The 18,400-nt window shown below is 42.6% G+C and overlaps 1 protein-coding gene across 3 annotated transcripts in view; it reads right to left on the minus strand.

Moving 5' to 3' along the window:
* wipi2 (WD repeat domain, phosphoinositide interacting 2) overlaps positions 1–18,400 on the minus strand; it is a 41,279-nt gene that overhangs the window by 13,396 nt on the left and 9,483 nt on the right. For all 3 annotated transcript variants that reach the window (XM_020051093.3, XM_013136175.4, XM_013136176.4), the window contains exons 5-9: positions 6,612–6,709; positions 6,431–6,523; positions 4,915–4,985; positions 4,177–4,284; positions 727–805 (exon numbers count right to left, since the gene is read on the minus strand). In XM_020051093.3, the coding sequence (XP_019906652.1) occupies positions 727–805; positions 4,177–4,284; positions 4,915–4,985; positions 6,431–6,523; positions 6,612–6,709 (449 nt within the window). The remainder of the gene's footprint in view (positions 1–726; positions 806–4,176; positions 4,285–4,914; positions 4,986–6,430; positions 6,524–6,611; positions 6,710–18,400) is intronic.

Below are 18,400 nucleotides of genomic sequence, written 5' to 3' on the forward strand. Positions count from 1 at the left end.
TCACCTGTAAGATCTGTTCAAACTACAGTGGGTCTGTTCTAGCTACACTGGGTCTGTTCTAGCTACACTGGGTCTGTTCTAGCTACAGTGGATCTGTTCTAGCTACAGTGGATCTGTTCTAGCTACAGTGGATCTGTTCTAGCTACAGTGGGTCTGTTCTAGCTACACTGGGTCTGTTCTAGCTACAGTGGAACTGTTCTAGCTACACTGGGTCTGTTATAGCTACACTGGGTCTGTTATAGCTACACTGGGTCTGTTATAGCTACACTGGGTCTGTTATAGCTACAGCGGGGGTGCATTCGGATTCAACAAAATTAGAAAAGGCACTTTAAGTTTGCTTGTAATTAGTACAGCCAGGCACAGAACAACCTATGGGTATGATACAAAATGAATATTGTTTTAAAAGGCTTTTGTTTTGGTCTTCTATTTTAGATCCCAATTTGGTTAGCAATGCGATGTATCTAGGTTCACTATGAACTGCAAGAACAGGAAAAAAGGGAGATGTATTTCCAGATTCTTCCATAAAATGTAATTTCATTCTACATTGTTTTGAGATGTCGTATTTTTATGACACACATATTACGGCTAAAATATGTAATTAGCAGTATAAATATGTATAATTGTAATGTCTATGTTATAATCAGCCAAAAGATCCTCACATTCCCAAAATGTCCTCTAAAATAACGTAAAATTCACTTTGACAGCCACACACACAGCAGTGGTCACCTGCGAGGGCAGATAAGTGGTTGAGGCCATCAGAACCTTTCCCAGGTACCCTCCCCATGTAGTGGGCTCCTCTGCGGGCCTGCGCGCACACACACACACACACACACACACACACACACACACACACACACACACAAAGATTTTAGAGAATCTGCCAATACACCAACAATACAACACCAAGTTAGGGTTAGATACTGTAACATTTTGGCATTGATTTTGAATATATATGGGAAAAAAAGTATTTTTGTTTAAGGATAGTGATCATACGAAACCATTTATTATCATATAGTTGTTTTAAATATAATGATAACAGAAATCATAATGATAACAGAAATCACCCAAATGGCCCTGATCAAATGTTTACATACCCTTGAATGTTTGGCCTTGTTACAGACACACAAGGTGACACACACAGGTGAAAATGGCAAGTAAAGGTGCATTTCCCATACCTGTGGCTTATTAAATTGCAATTAGTGTCTGTGTATAAATAGTCAATGAGTTTGTTAGCTCTCATGTGGATGAACTAAGCAGGCTAGATACTGAGCCATGGGGAGCAGAAAATAACTGTCAAAAGACTTACATAACAAGGTAATGGAACTCTATAAAGACGGAAAAGGATATAAAAAGCCTTGCAAATGCCAGTTAGTACTGTTCAATCACTTATTAAGAAGTGAAAAATTCGGGGATCTCTTGATACCAAGCCAAGGTCAGGTAGACCAAGAAAGATTTCAGCCAAAACTGCCAAAAGAACTGTTCTTGATACAAAGAAAACCCCACAGGTAACCTCAGGAGAAATATAGGCTGCTCTTGAAAAAGACAGTGTGGTTGTTTCAAGGAGCACAATACGACGATACTTGAACAAAAATTAGTTGCATGGTCGAGTTGCCAGAAAGAAGCCTTTTCTGCGCCAATGCCACAAAACAGCCTGGTTACAATATGCCCGACAACACCTTGACACGCCTCACAGCCTCTGGCATACTGTAATTTGGAGTGACGAGACCAAAATAGAGCTTTATGGTCACAACCATAAGCGCTATGTTTGGAGAGGGATCAACAAGACCTATAGTGAACAGAATACCATCCCCACTGTGAAGCATGGTGGTGGCTCACTGATGTTTTGGGGGTGTGTGAGCTCTAAAGGCACAGGGAATCTTGTCTAAATGTATGTCAATATGAATGCAGCATGTTATCAAAAAATATGCCAGACAATTTGCATTCTTCTGCAAGAAAGCTGCGCATGGGAACGCTCTTGGACTTTCCAGCATGACAACGACCCTAAGCACAAGGCCAAGTTGACCCTCCAGTGGTTACAGCAGAAAAAGGTGAAGGTTCTGGGGTGGCCATCAGTCTCCTGACCTTAATATCATCAAGCCACTCTGGGGAGATCTCAAACATGTGGTTCATGCAAGACGAACAAAGACTTTGCAAGACATGGAGGCATTTTGCCAAGACGAATGGGCAGCTATATCACCTGCAAGAATTTGGGGCCTCATAGACAACTATAACAAAAGACTGCAAGCTGTCATTGATGCTAAAGGGGGCAATACACTATTAACAACTAAGGGTATGCAGACTTTTGACAGGGGTCAGTTCATTTTTTTCTTTGTAGCCATGTTTTATGATTGCGCCATTCTGTTATGACCTCCAGTTGAATGTGTATCCCCACTCAAGTTCTTTACAAATGGGACATATATTACCAATTCTCTAAGGGTATGCAAACTTTTGACCACAACTGTATTTCAACATTTGTTCTGAAAATTATTATTCACATTGCACTGCTGAAATGTTTAAACTGCATCGGTATTGAAACCACTGGATGTCGATCAGTTAAATGGGAAAATGCTTTTAGACAATCGGTAGAATTCAGACCAACTACTCTTTGTTGAGTGAATCTGTGTATAATAACATTTAAAGAATGTAATCATAAAAAGTACAGTGCTCCAAAAAATTAAGGGAACATTTAAATCACACATCGGGTCTCGATGAACGTAATTTGTGTAATTGGTTGAGAACAAAATGACGTAACAACGGTCAATGGAAACCAAAATCACCAATCTACTGAGGGCTGGATTCAAACTCTGAAAATCAAAGTTAACAATTGAAATCACAGGCTGTTCCAACTCATAATGTGACTCAGTAGTGCGTATGGCCCCAAAATGCCTGTATGCACTCCCGACAACGTCTGGGAATGCTCCAGATGAGACCCCGGATGGTGTCCTGGGGGATCTCCTCCCAGACCTGGATCAGGGCATCAGTGCGCTCCTGGACAGTCTGTGGTGGCACTTGGCGGCGTTGGATGTACCGATACATAACGTCCCAGAGGTTCTGAATTGGATTCAGGTCTGGGGAACGTGGGGGCCAGTCAATGGAAGCAATGCCTTCATCATCCCGGAACTGCCTACACACTCTGGCCACATGAGGCTGGGCATTGTCCTGCACCAGGAGGAACCTAGGTCCCACAGCGCCAGGGTAAGGTTGGACGATGGGTCTAAGGATTGAATCCTGGTACCTAACAGCAGTCAGGATTACCATTAGCACGTGAAGGTCTGTGTGACCCTCCAAGGATATGCCTCCCCATACCATCACTGACAAACCCTGAAACCAGTCATGCTGGATGATGTTGCAGGCAGCATAACGTTCACCACAGCGTCTTCAGACTCTTTCACGTCCATCACATGTGCTCAGTGTGAACCTGCTGTGAAGAGAACGGGCCGCCAATGGCGAACCTACCAATTCTGGAGTTCACTGGCGAAGGCCAATTGAGCTGCATGGTGCTGGGTCGTGAGCACAGGTCCCACTCGATGATGTCGGGCCCTCATGCCACCCAGAGACTGTACTTGGAGAGACAGCAAACCTTCTTGTGACGGCATGTATAAATGTGCCATCCTGGAGGAGCTGTGCAGCCTGAATTGGCTGCAGGTACCGCCGCATGCTACCAGTATTGACAAGTACACTAGCAAAATGCAAACTAGAGAAGATAAGGAGGTAGGATAAGAAGAGAGCAATTTTCTGTGGCCACCACCTGCAAAACCACTCCCTTTTTGGGGGTTGTCTTGCTGTTGTCTTTCCAGTGCACCTGTTGTCACTTTCCTTTGCACCAAAACAGGTGACACTGATACACAATAGCTTATGCTTCCTAACTGGACAGATTGATATCCCTGAAGTTCAATAAACTTGGTGTTATACTGTAATGACTACGTATTGCCTTAATTTCTTTGTGAGCAGTGTACTTAGCTTTTAGCTAGTTATGAACAGTAATTTCACTTTCCTTTTCAATGTAATTGAAATAAAAGTACTTCTAAATACCTGGTTGTCTTGACTGGCAATAGGCTTTCATACTAAAACATGGTATTAATGTTTAGATATTAAGAATTAAGGTGGTCTTATTTTATAGATACTGTTTCTCTCCATGCAGTTACAGTTGCTAACTAGTGACATGCGTCTTCATACTTCTCTTTTTGTGTCTCTAGTTTGAAGATGTGGACGGTCTCAGTGTTGCTGGAGGCAGATAGATACAGACCCTCCATGCTGAAGGCCAGTGAACAGATAGACACACACCTAACGGAGAGAGAGAATCAGAATGGACCCACGCTTGAAACAGATTAGAGAGGAGAAAGACACTAGACCCTAGGGATGTGACAGATTAGAGAGGAGAAAGACACTAATGTGATATTCCCAATTAGCCAAGCGTCACCTAGCTAGCTAAATACGTTTCTCTTGGTTTGATGCAATAAGACTACTTATGCACTTCGCCCCATCACGTGCTAATTTCCACTAATATAAAAGCAACTATATATATATACAATCAAGACCTGTTAGATGGGTCATGGGCTTACTGCATACGACAACAAAACATATTTGTAGATGTTAGAAAGGGGCTAGCAATATAACCACATGACGCTGAATGCATTGCATGAGAAAAATATACACAAACAAATTTATAATAATAATAATACATTATATTTATATAGCGCTTTTCAGGGACCCAAAGACACTGTACAAAAGTGACATGGAACAGAAAACAAAAAAAATACTATGAGATTGCAGATATTCACTGTTACGCTGTTTTTTTCAACAGTAAAACCCACCTGGAAACACATCTAACATAACTCAGAGACAGTGAGCGTCAGAATGAACAGAACTTAGATGTAGATAACTTAATATTGACTAGACAAAGACGTGTCCTACCTCTTGACTCCTCGACGGAACTCAAATAGTTTCTGTCCCTCAGGGATGGAAAACACACGAATCACAGTACCCTGTCAGAACACAAAATAACCGGAGGACAACATTCAGATCTGATAGCATGACATAACACTAACCTTTAGATCTGATAACAGGACATACAACTAACCGTCAGGTCTGTTAACGTGACATAACACTAACCTTTAGATCTGATAACAGGACATACAACTAACCGTCAGGTCTGTTAACGTGATATAAAACTAACCTTTAGATCTGATAACAGGACATACAACTAACCGTCAGGTCTGTTAACGTGACATAACACTAACCGTCAGGTCTGTTAACATGATATAACACTAACCGTCAGGTCTGTTAACGTGACATACAACTAACCGTCAGGTCTGTTAACGTGACATAACACTAACCGTCAGGTCTGTTAACGTGACATAACACTAACCTTTAGATCTGATAACAGGACATACAACTAACCGTCAGGTCTGTTAACGTGACATACAACTAACCGTCAGGTCTGTTAACGTGACATAACACTAACCTTCAGATCTGTTAACGTGACATAACACTAACCTTCAGATCTGATAACAGGACATACAACTAACCGTCAGGTCTGTTAACGTGACATAACACTAACCTTTAGATCTGATAACAGGACATACAACTAACCGTCAGGTCTGTTAACGTGATATAAAACTAACCTTTAGATCTGATAACAGGACATACAACTAACCGTCAGGTCTGTTAACGTGACATAACACTAACCTTTAGATCTGATAACAGGACATACAACTAACCGTCAGGTCTGTTAACGTGATATAAAACTAACCTTTAGATCTGATAACAGGACATACAACTAACCGTCAGGTCTGTTAACGTGACATAACACTAACCGTCAGGTCTGTTAACATGATATAACACTAACCGTCAGGTCTGTTAACGTGACATACAACTAACCGTCAGGTCTGTTAACGTGACATAACACTAACCGTCAGGTCTGTTAACGTGACATAACACTAACCTTTAGATCTGATAACAGGACATACAACTAACCGTCAGGTCTGTTAACGTGACATACAACTAACCGTCAGGTCTGTTAACGTGACATAACACTAACCTTCAGATCTGTTAACGTGACATAACACTAACCTTCAGATCTGATAACAGGACATACAACTAACCATCAGGTCTGTTAACGTGACATAACACTAACCGTCAGGTCTGTTAACGTGATATAACACTAACCGTCAGGTCTGTTAACGTGATATAACACTAACCGTCAGGTCTGTTAACGTGACATACAACTAACCGTCAGGTCTGTTAACGTGACATAACACTAACTGTCAGGTCTGTTAACGTGACATAACACTAACCTGATGACACCTTATAGATCTAATAATACGAAAGACTCAGTATCATAGCGTTTTGGATAAGTGATATGGGTCAGGGGAATAGGACCATCTTAAAGCACCTCACTAGTGCATTACAGCAGTTTAACTTGTCCCACCTTCTCAGAGGCTGTGGCAAGTTTGGTTCCACTAGCATCAAATGCCAGAGCTGCTAAAGGGCTGTCATGAGCTGGAATCATGTTGGCTGCTCTCTGTGGATGAGCAGACACAGTTAAAATACAAACTGTATTGGCACACTTCAAAATCTTGAAATGATCTATTTGTGTGAGTGTGTCGTACCAGGTTAACAGTGTCGAACACCTGGACCTCTCCTATGGTGGCACTGCCAGGGTAGGCTAGATAACAGTTATCATTACTGATGGACAAGGAACACAAGCCTGTAGAGAGAATACAAACATTAGTGATGAACAGGACACACAAACCCTGTAGAGAGAATACACACAGAATACACACATTAGTGATAAACAGGACACACAACCCTGTAGAGAGAATACACACATTAGTGATGAACAGGACACACAACCCTGTAGAGAGAATACACACATTAGTGATGAACAGGACACACAACCCTGTAGAGAGAATACACACATTAGTGATGAACAGGACACACAACACTGTAGAGAGAATACACACATTAGTGATGAACAGGACACACAACCCTGTAGAGAGAATACACACATTAGTGATAAACAGGACACACAACCCTGTAGAGAGAATACACACATTAGTGATGAACAGGACACACAACCCTGTAGAGAGAATACACACATAAGTGATGAACAGGACACACAGCCCTGTAGAGACAAACCTCTACACTAGTAATTACCAGATTTCCCTCTACACTAGTAATGACCAGTCTCCCTCTACACTAGTAATGACCAGTTTCCCTCTACATTATCAATCAATCAATCAATCAAAATTTATTTATAAAGCGCTTTTTACAACAGCAGTTGTCACAAAGTGCTTTACAGAGACACCCGGCCTTAAACCCCAAGGAGCAAACAACAGCAGTGTTGAATTTCAGTGGCTAGGAAAAACTCCCTAAGAAGGTCGAATTATAGGAAGAAACCTAGAGAGGACCCAGGCTCAGAGGGGTGACCAGTCCTCTTCTGGCTGTGCCGGGTGAGATATTAGGAGTCCAATTGGAATAATAAATAAATTTCTCTTGGCTAAATCCAGAGTATATTTGATTTTAGACTAGGTCAGAAGTATGACCAGGTGGACAAGGACAGGAACAGCAACGGTCCCCCCAAACCAGGTAATCCGCAGGTGTGGACCAGGACCTCATCTCCTTCTAAAATTTAAAATTGGAGGAAACTGAGAAAAGTTAGTAGTACATCCCTCATGTCCCCCAGCACAATAATATAGCAGCGTAACACCTTGGAAACTGAGACGAGGGGGTCCGGTGACACTGTGGCCCTACCCGGGGGAGGCCCCGGACAGGGCCCAACAGGCAGGAAATCAATCCAACCACATTGCCAGGCATCAACCAAAGGGACACCCACCAACCGCAACCCCCCTGAATGAGGGCCGAGTATTGCTAGTAGCGTACAGCCCAACTGCACAAGTGCGCAATAGAGAGTCAACAACAAGCCAGTGACTCTTCCCCCGAAGGGCATTGGAGGGAGGGCATCCCAGTGGCGACGAGAGCCCACCTGGCAAGACAGCAAGGGTGGACAGTATCAAGCCTACTGGTCACCTTCACGCCCCAGGCCAGGCTACACCTAATTATAAACCGTGCTGTAGAGATGAGTTTTTAGTAGACACTTGAAAGTTTGCACTGAGTTTGCATTTCTAACCTTAATTGGCAGATCATTCCACAGGAGTGGAGCTCTATGAGAAAAGGCCCTGCCGCCAATTGTTTGTTTAGAAATTCTAGGTACAATTAAAAGGCCTGCGTCTTGCGATCTAAGGTTACGTGTAGGTATGTATGGCTGGATCATTTCAGCAAGGTAAGTAGGAGCAAGTCCATGTATTGATTTATAGGTTAAGAGTAAAACCTTAAAATCAGCCCTAACCCTAACAGGCAGCCAATGTAAGGATGCCAGGACAGGAGTAATGTGTTCACATTTTTTTGTTCTAGTTAGGATTCTAGCAGCTGTGTGCAGCACTAATTGAAGTTTATTTATTAATTTGTCTGGATAACCAGAGATAAGAGCATTGCAGTAATCTAATCTAGAAGTAACGAAAGCATGGATTAATTTTTCTGCATCAGTTTTTGATAGGAAGTTTCTAATTTTTGCGATGTTTCGAAGATGAAAATAAGCAACTCTTGAGACATATTTTATATGTTCTTCAAAGGAGAGGTCAGGGTCAAGGGTAACGCCAAGGTTTTTTACAGTTTTTGGGATACGACCATGCAGCCGTCGAGGTTCACAGTGAGATCTGCTAACAACGCTATTTGTTTTTTGGGTCCTAAAAGGAGCATTTCTGTTTTATTTGAGTTTAAGAGCAAGAAATTCTCTGTCATCCACTTCCTAATATCTGAAACGCATGCTTCCAAAATAGCTAATTTAGGGGCTTCTCCATGCTTCATTGAAATATATAACTGTGTGTCATCAGCATAACAGTGAAAGTTAATATTGTGATTTCGGATTACATCGCCCAGAGGGAGCATGTATAGTGAGAAAAGTAATGGGCCCAGAACCGAGCCTTGAGGAACTCCAAAGCATACCTTTGACTTGTCAGAGGATATGCCATCCACACTAACGAACTGATATCTTTCAGATAAATAAGATTTAAACCAGGCTAGAACATGTCCACGTAGCCCAATATTGGTTTCCAGTCTCTCTAAGAGAAGGGAGTGATCAATAGTGTCAAAAGCAGCACTAAGATCAAGAAGCAACAGGACGGATGCGGAACCTTTGTCTGAGGCCATTAGAAGGTCATTTGTTACCTTCACGAGTGCAGTCTCTGTACTATGATGGGGTCTAAAACCAGACTGGAATATTTCATAAATGTTTTTTGTCTTTAGGAAGGCATTCAGTTGTTGGGAAACACATTTTTCTAAGATTTTTGAGAGGAACGGGAGGTTCGATATTGGCCTATAATTGTTTAATATGTCGGGATCTAGATTAGATTTTTTTAGAAGAGGCTTAATTTCCGCAATTTTTTGTGAGTTTGGTACGCATCCGGAGGAAAGGGAGCAATTTATTATGTTCAGCATTGGCTGACCTAGCACAGGAAATAACTCCTTAAGTAATTTTGTAGGAATCGGGTCTAGCTGAGAGTTTGTGGGTTTAGAAGTCATTACAAATTTTGTAAATGTGTCGAGCGATACGGTATCAAAAAACTCAAGTGTCCCCATTGACACCTGATCAGGGAGGCTCCGGAAATTTTCCGGACAACCGAGATTTTTAGGACCATAACTATTTAGGGATTCAGTTATTTGTTTTCTAATGGTGACGATCTTTTCATCAAAGTAGTTCATGTATTCATTACAACTAAAGTGAAGACCCACTTCACATGCTAAGCTTTGCTTTTTTGTTAACTTTGCAACTGTATCAAAGAGAAATTTTGGATTGTTTTTGTTCGCCTCAATCAGGTTGGAGAAATAAGCTGATCGAGCAGACGTGAGTGATTTTCGGTATTGTACTGTACTGTCTATCCAGGCTAGTCTAAATACTTCCAACTTGGTGGAGCGCCACTTTCGCTCCAATTTTCTGGAGGCTTGCTTAAGTGCTCTAGTATTGTCGGTGTACCAAGGAGCAAGTTTCTTGTTGCGTATTTCTTTAGTTTTTAGTGGTGCAACTATGTCTAATGTATTTCGCAGTATTGAGTTTAGATCCTCGATTTGATCGTTTACAGATTTATTTACTCTGTCATTTAAGAGCGAACTACTAAGAATATCAAGGAATTTATTTGTAATCCGAGAATTTATAGTACGGCTTTTGAAACTCATTGTTTGGGGGGCAAGTGAATTTCTTGTTTTAACGGTAAATGTAATTAGACAGTGATCCGATAATCCAGGATTTTGGGGGTAAATTATTAGATCTACAATATCTATTTCTCGTGACAGGACTAAATCTAAGGTATGATTGTGGTAATGTGTTGGACCTGAGACATGTTGGATGAAACCCATTGAGTCGATTATGGCTTGAAAGGCTTTTTGAAGAGGATCATGGGGGTTTTCCATATGGATATTGAAATCGCCAAAAATTAGAATACTATCTGCCATGACTACAAGGTTAGACAAGAATTCTGGAAACTCATTGAGGAACAATGTGTATGGCCCGGGGGGCCTATAAATAGTAGCTATGTAAAATGATTTATCGGCCTGGTTAACTTTCATGAGTAAAACTTCGAAAGAATGAAACTCTGTGATATGTTTGAGAGTAAGTTTATATTTACTGTCATAAATATTAGCGACACCCCCTCCTTTTCGGGATGCACGAGGGATATGATCACTAGTATAGCCAGGAGGAGAGGCCTCATTTAAGGCAGTGAATTCTTTAGGCTTTAGCCACGTTTCACATAAACCAATAGCATCTAGTTTATGATCAGAGATTAATTCATTTACCGCAACTGCCTTTGGAGCAAGAGATCTAATATTTAGGAGTCCCATTTTGAGATGCGAAGTGATACAATTATTTTTATTTTTGACCGAGGTGGAGGAAGGCTTTATCTTAATAAGGTTGTTTTTGTTAGCACTACCTTGTTTAACTTTTCTCAGCCTGGAACGAGTCACAGTGGCAATAGGTAAAGCTGTACTAACTACTCTGGCTATGCTATTGACAGACTCCACTATGCTAGCAGGCTGGCTAACAGCCTGCAACCTGACCTGCACCCTATCTCATGTTAAAGCTATAGGAGTGAGACTCCTGTCAATGTTCCTAGACAAAAGAAGAGCACCACTCCAGCTAGGATGGAGTCCGTCGCTCCTCAGCAGATCAGGCCTGGCCCTATTTCTGGGAGAGTCCCAAAAAGAAGGCCAGTTATCTACAAACTCTACCTCCTGCGACGGGCAGAACTCCGTTTTCAGCCAGCGATTGAGTTGCGCAAGTCTGCTGTAGAGCTCGTCACCACCCCTAGCTGGGAGGGGGCCAGAGACAATTACTCGATGCCGACACATCTTTCTAGCTAATTTACACGCTGATGCTATGTTCTGCTTCGTAACCTCTGACTGTTTCATCCTAACATCGTTGGTGCCAACGTGGATAACAATATCTCTGTACTCTCTATACTTGCCAGTTTTAGACTTCGCTAGCACCAACCCCAGATTTGCGGCTACGTCGGTGGCTCTGCCCCCCGGTAAACAATGTACGATCGCCGGCTGATTCTTTAGTCTAATACTGCGTGTGATGGAATCGCCAATGACTAAAGTTTTCAGTTTTTCAAGTCCACCGGTAGAACATGCCTGCCGACCATTCCCCTCCGAAGACGGCTCGGGTCTTGACTCCGACTCCAGTGGGGAAAACCTGTTCAAAGTCTCAGTTGGTTTTAGCAACGATTCAGGTTTAACTGGTCGACGGCATTTCTTCCCAGTGACCAAGAGAAAGTTATTGCCCGGCTGCAGGAGCTGTGCCGGGGGGCTAACAAAACTATCGTTTCTACCTGGTGGCACTGACGCAGATTTTTCTATTTCTACACTAGCATAATCCTTGCCTGGCATTTGCGTCAGAAGCCGAGCCTCTAACTCTGCTATCTTTAACTTAAGACGAACATTCTCCTCGGGTGTTCAGGGGTGAGTAGTTCTGTTAATTATGTCCAAAAAGAGTCCCGGTGTAGAAAAGTTGGGTAAGAGGTCAACAGATAAATATTGCGTTGGTAAAACTCTAAAATAGAATTTTGACCAATTAGTTTATATCGAGTAAATTCGAAAAAAGTTTGGCAGGTAGCCAGGTACGTAACAGCAGGCAGGGTACAGCACGTCAACAATCCCACAATGCAGTTCGTCTCAGGAATAAGAGTAGTAATGACCAGTCTCCCTCTACACTAGTAATGACCAGTCTCCCTCTGGGTTTACATTAAACGTATAACTAAGATAGCAGATGATACTTTAAGTGCATAAAAGGTTATAGTTTCTTTCCCCTTTTGGAATGGGACCCACCAACCTGGCATTCCAGGAGGGAGCCCAGGACGGTTTTGGGGGTAAGGGTTTTGGGTAGGTTGTCCCTTGTATCTGAAAGCTTTATTCAGTATGGCAGCTGATCATGGTGCTTTCTCCACCATTTGAATAATCTTTCACTGCAATCTTCCATCAAGTTCTCTCTCTCGTGCAGGGTTTTACAGTGGTATGGGTCTTATTTTTGGTCATATTATTAAATACGGTGGAAACAGGAATATTAAGGTCTCTGGACACTTGTAGCCTTAAGAATGTCCAGGCTGGGTCAAACCTTGTTGTCTCACCTCAGAAAAACACAAAATCCTTTCCTCTATTCAAACCCTTTAAATGACTGATTTTCACATTGCAGGAGACAAGAGCCAGAAGAGGGCTGTCCGGCAAACAGAAAAGCCTCTGAAGAGAAACTGCATCAATGTCTAAACGCAAGGAGAGGAAAATTAAGATAGCTGACTGCAAAATATAAAGATTTTTTTATATAAATATAGATATTTTTTTATAACAAACAATATAACAGTTTTATAGAAGATGACAGTAATTTAGGTATTATTGAGGACAAGGAAATAGGAAGCTTATAACGAATATTTGATGAGTCTGTAGTGCTAAAACAGGTTAAAGCCTAACGCGACAACTGTCCAAGAGTAAATTGGAAAGATTGAGGAGTGGATTAAAGAAGGCAAAGTTTGTGTGGAAATGGTACGAACATGTGGCAAAGAGGTGACACATTAACAGTGTCAGTAGTGTCTGTAAGAAGGCAAAAGTCAGAATAATCTCTTAGTGAAAGACAGTCTGGCAGCGGGCACTCCTGCACATTTCAGAGAACAGGCATCTGAGAGAACAGGCGGAGAGATGCTCTTGTAGCAAAAGCAGCTAAACTGAAAAGGAAACAACAATTAAACATAAAAGAAACCCAACTCTATGCAAAAAAGTCGAGTTGGAAACTCGATATAGCACCCTCCACTGCTAAAATAAAAGTATATAAAGAGCTGGGTTCCCTCAGCAACTGGGTAATACCAGGGCACATTTATACAAAGAGTTGTGGTCCCTCAGCAACTGGGTAATACCAGGGCACATTTATACAAAGAGTTGGGGTCCCTCAGCAACGGGGTAATACCAGGGCACATTTATACAAAGAGTTGGGGTCCCTCAGCAACTGGGTAATACCAGGGCACATTTATACAAAGAGTTGGGGTCCCTCAGCAACGGGGTAATACCAGGGCACATTTATACAAAGAGCTGGGTTCCCTCAGCAACGGGGTAATACCAGGGCACATTTATACAAAGAGTTGTGGTCCCTCAGCAACTGGGTAATACCAGGGCACATTTATACAAAGAGTTGTGGTCCCTTTAGCAACGGGGTAATACCAGGGCACATGTATACAAAGAGTTGGGGTCCCTCAGCAACGGGGTAATACCAGGGCACATTTATACAAAGAGTTGTGGTCCCTCAGCAACGGGGTAATACCAGGGCACATTTATACAAAGTATACAAAGAGTTGGGGTCCCTCAGCCACTGGGTAATACCAGGGCACATTTATACTAAGTATACGAAGAGTTGGGGTCCCTCAGCCACTGGGTAATACCAGGGCACATGTATACAAAGAGTTGGGGTCCCTCAGCAACTGGGTAATACCAGGGCACATTTATACTAAGTATACGAAGAGTTGGGGTCCCTCAGCCACTGGGTAATACCAGGGCACATGTATACAAAGAGTTGGGGTCCCTCAGCAACTGGGTAATACCAGGGCACGTATACAAAGTATACAAAGAGTTGAGGTACCTCAACAGCTGGGTAATACCAGGCAACAATGAGGATGAACAACACAGTCATGTTCCTTCATCCACTGAGTCCAAATGCCAGAAGTACATGTCTCCTTTAGAAGATGCACATACCATTTCAGGAGCTAGACCCAGGATATCCAGTGCACAGACCTGAAGTGAGCCAGCAAGGTGATAATAACAACAATATTGATAACCGATGTAGATGCACAGACAGATGGACATCACAGAGCTGATTGTGAAGCACCAACAGTCATCTTGACTACCTCAAAGAGACCTTCCCTCGTTTCGTGGAGACCCACTCAATTTTAGAAAATGTATGAGAGCATTCAAGCACATTATTAATTCCTGAACAGAAAACAATATAGATAAGCAGAACTTTCTAGAACAATACACAGAAGGAGAGGCTAGAGATCTTGTTCATAGTTGTCAGCACATGCCAGCAGATAAAGGGTACAGAGAAGCAATCAGATTGCTTCATGACCAATATGGAAAAGAGTTGAAGATTGCTACAGCATACATGGATGCATTCAAATGGCCTCTAATAAAGTATGAGGATGGGAAAGCACTCAGTAAATTCTCACTGTTTCTAATTGGATGTTGCAAAACCATGGAAGATATTGACTACCTCGATGAGATGGACAAGCCTACAAACATGAAGATCATAATCAACAAATGACGATACAAACCCAGAGAGATGGAGAGCTGTTGCATTTGAGATCCTTGACAGAGACGACAGACAAGCCAGGTTCAGAGCCTTGGTTAGGTTTGTCGAAAAGCAGGCTAAAATCATCACAGAGCCCCTTTTTGGAGATCTTCAGTATACCGAAAAGAAAGAAAAGAACAAGACTGCAATAGGAACAAGAAACCAGGCAAGCCTAGCTGTGCCGGACCGCAATAGAAAGTGTTGATCCTGGCTGCCCTCTCAAGATTCTAACCTGGGTCGCCCACGTGAAAGGCTGTGTCTTTCAGAATCAGTTTCAGCCTCGCATAATGCAACTCCTGCTTCCTACCTTTTGCCAGCCTTTCTTTCTTTTCTTACTTTTAATATTCTTTAAATCTTTTGCCTTTGTTTAATTTTTGTTCTATATTTGGACCTCAGCATAGTTCTATTGTGTTTTTGAGTGATTTTTTAAGATAGAAGAGCTAAGACAGCTGTTGGAGGAACGGATCAACTGCTTATAAGATTTAGTCACAAGAGCGCTCCTCTGGTCGGACTGTGGGTCTTGTCCCGCAAATGCTAATGCTAACATAGCACAACAGGCTAACCTCAGGCTAGAGATCTAAAGATTTCCCCATGCTTGATAGAGCGCAGTCAAAACTGGTGAACAGATCAGAGCAATTTCAGAGCGAGCGGCTGAATGACACGATAACACAGCTTGAAATACATGAGAGTGAACAATTCATTGACTCTGTAGCAGCTACTCTAGTGGTCGAGCTACCAAACACTAATGAACAGACAGATTGGTATACATGGGATTACTTCAAATCTAGACCCCTCTGTCACGGACCTGGCTGACACTCTCCCCTGGACATGTGCAAATGCCACTGGATTAACCACAGAGGCTTTCAAACCAGCCTTCCTCAATGACACATCTTACTGGCACAACACCGGGGTTAGACCGAAGGCATCAACTCCAGCAGGAACGTGGTCTGACGTTGTGCGCCGCAGAGGCAAATCCAGCAAGAAATCTAATAAGAGAGCATCAACCCTCAATCCACCACCTGAACTCACACTGCAAAACAGGAACGATCCACTGACTCAGAACAAAATATGTGTAAATGAACCTAGGGAAGCTAACCCCAACAATAGCATTAGGGCTAACCAAAATCCAAGAAACAGCCCTAAAACCATTGATAGGACTAGGGAGAGTGTCCACATCTGATAAGCCAGATACTAACTTGATTAGGGACAACATAACCAAGCATATCAGAATGGCAAAGACTGAAAACCTAACCATGGCTGAAACATCGGTCAGAGTGCTAACAGAAATGTTGCCAGTTATTCTCTCCACATCCAACAACATGCAGATTATTATCCACACTGGGTCTTTTGACATTCTACAAAGGAAAACCGGCTCTGAGATCCTGAAAAAAGATTTTTTTATGCTTCTGGAGAAAATAAACAACTTTCAACAACATGTTTTCATCTCAGGCCCCATTCCAACCTTGGGGAAAGGAAGTGAATCTTTTAGCTGACTCCTTGGGTTGAATACATGGCTGACATGGCATGCCTCAAACACAATATTTCAATATTATTTGGAACTGTAAAGACCGCTTTAGACCTGACAGGGTTCATCCAAACATCATGGGATGCCGGCTGCTTGGTGCCAACATACATCACACTCTTGGAATGCCAAGCATTCCCACCCTCTCCACCTCAATCAGACCCACCCTCTCCACCTCAATCACAATCACACCCACCCTCTCCCCCTCTATCACACCCACCCTCTCCCCCTCTATCACACCCACCCTCTCCCCCTCTATCACACCCACCCTCTCCCCCTCTATCACACCCACCCTCTCCACCTCTATCACACCCACCCTCTCCCCCTCTATCACACCCACCCTCTCCACCTCTATCACACCCACCCTCTCCACCTCAATCACACCCACCCTCTCCCCCCCATCACACTCCCCCTCTATCACATTCCCCCTCTCCCCCTCTATCACATTCCCCCTCTCCCCGTCTTATCACATTCCCCCTCTCCTCCTTTACCACACTAACCCTCCCCCCTCCACCACACTCACCAATCAGGGAGCTACATTACATTGAAGGGTACCTCCCAAAAAAAAAAAATCACCATTTACAGACCTCCACGATATTCTGCACATTTTATTGATGAGTTTGCTGAACAACTCTCGGTTACATCAGTTGATTATAACTTGTTTATTATTACAGGGGATTTTAACATCCACATAGATAACAGTACAGACAGTAATGCCAAATAACCTTTTGCACTACTTAACACTTCTGATCTCACTTAACATGTGAAAGAGCGTACACACACTCAAGGCCACATTCTAGATCTGGTTCTCTGTCATGGTTAAAGACTTGGCCCTGTCTGATAATTAATGTATTTTTTGAATCACTGACCTCCGGGATGTTCAAGTAAACTCTATTACTGTTAAGAAAAGGTACATTAATGAGAGTACCAATGCTCAGTTTATGGAAGCCATAGCTATCTCTCCAACAATAAATGCTGAGTCAGTTGATGTACTCCTGGATAATTTTAATACCAAAATATGTCATGGATCGTGTTGCACCGGTAAAGGTAAAGAAAACTTTGATCAAACAGAAAACACCATGGAGAACCACCATGATGGTAAGAACCCTGAAAACAGAATGTAGGAAAGCGGAACGTAAGTGGATAAAAACTAAACATCAAATTCACTATGACGTCTATAAACAAAACACAGTTTGTGCTAGAGGTCTGCGATGGCAGGAAGCTGGGCACCGGTGATGTGCTGGGTGGTTTTCACCAACTGTTGCAGGTTCTTCCGGCTGGCTATGGAGTGGCTGCTAAACTACACTGTGGCGCAGTTTGTCAGAATGCTCTAAATTGTGCAGCAGTAAAAGTTCACAAGGATCTTGGATGACAGCCAGGCTTTCTTCCTGCTAAATGCTGCTTGCAGCTTTAATTGGTGTTGAGTTTGAGTAAGATTTTAATATCCAAAAAACAGGGTAGGAAGGGCAGAGGTAGGTGTGGTGTGAATGCAGAGCTGGGTGTCTTCTGTATAAGAGTGGAAGTTAAGACCATGGTGGCGGATGATCTGACCCAGCAGCAGTATATAGATGATAAATAGAAGGGGAGGGGCCAAGCACAGAACCTTGAGGCACCCCTTGGTTGACAGGGAATGGAGGTGATAACAGTATCTCACAAAATTGAGTACACCCCACACATTTTTGCTAATATTTGTATATATATATGTGACAACACTGAAGAAATGACACTTTGCTACAATGTAAAGTAGTGAGTGTACAACTTGTATAACAGTGTAAATTTGCTGTCCCCTCAAAATAACACAACACACAGCCATTAATGTCTAAACCGCTGGCAACAAAAGTGAGTACACCCCTAAGTGAAAATGGCCACATTGGGCCCAATTAGCCATTTTCCCTCCCCGGTGTCATGTGACTCGTAAAGTGTTTCAAGGTCTCAGGTGAGAATGGGGAGCAGGTGTGTTAAATTTGGTGTTATCGCTCTCACACTCCCTCATACTGGTC

This window comes from Esox lucius, chromosome 11 (genome assembly GCF_011004845.1).
Source record: "Esox lucius isolate fEsoLuc1 chromosome 11, fEsoLuc1.pri, whole genome shotgun sequence".
Taxonomy (NCBI): domain Eukaryota; kingdom Metazoa; phylum Chordata; class Actinopteri; order Esociformes; family Esocidae; genus Esox; species Esox lucius.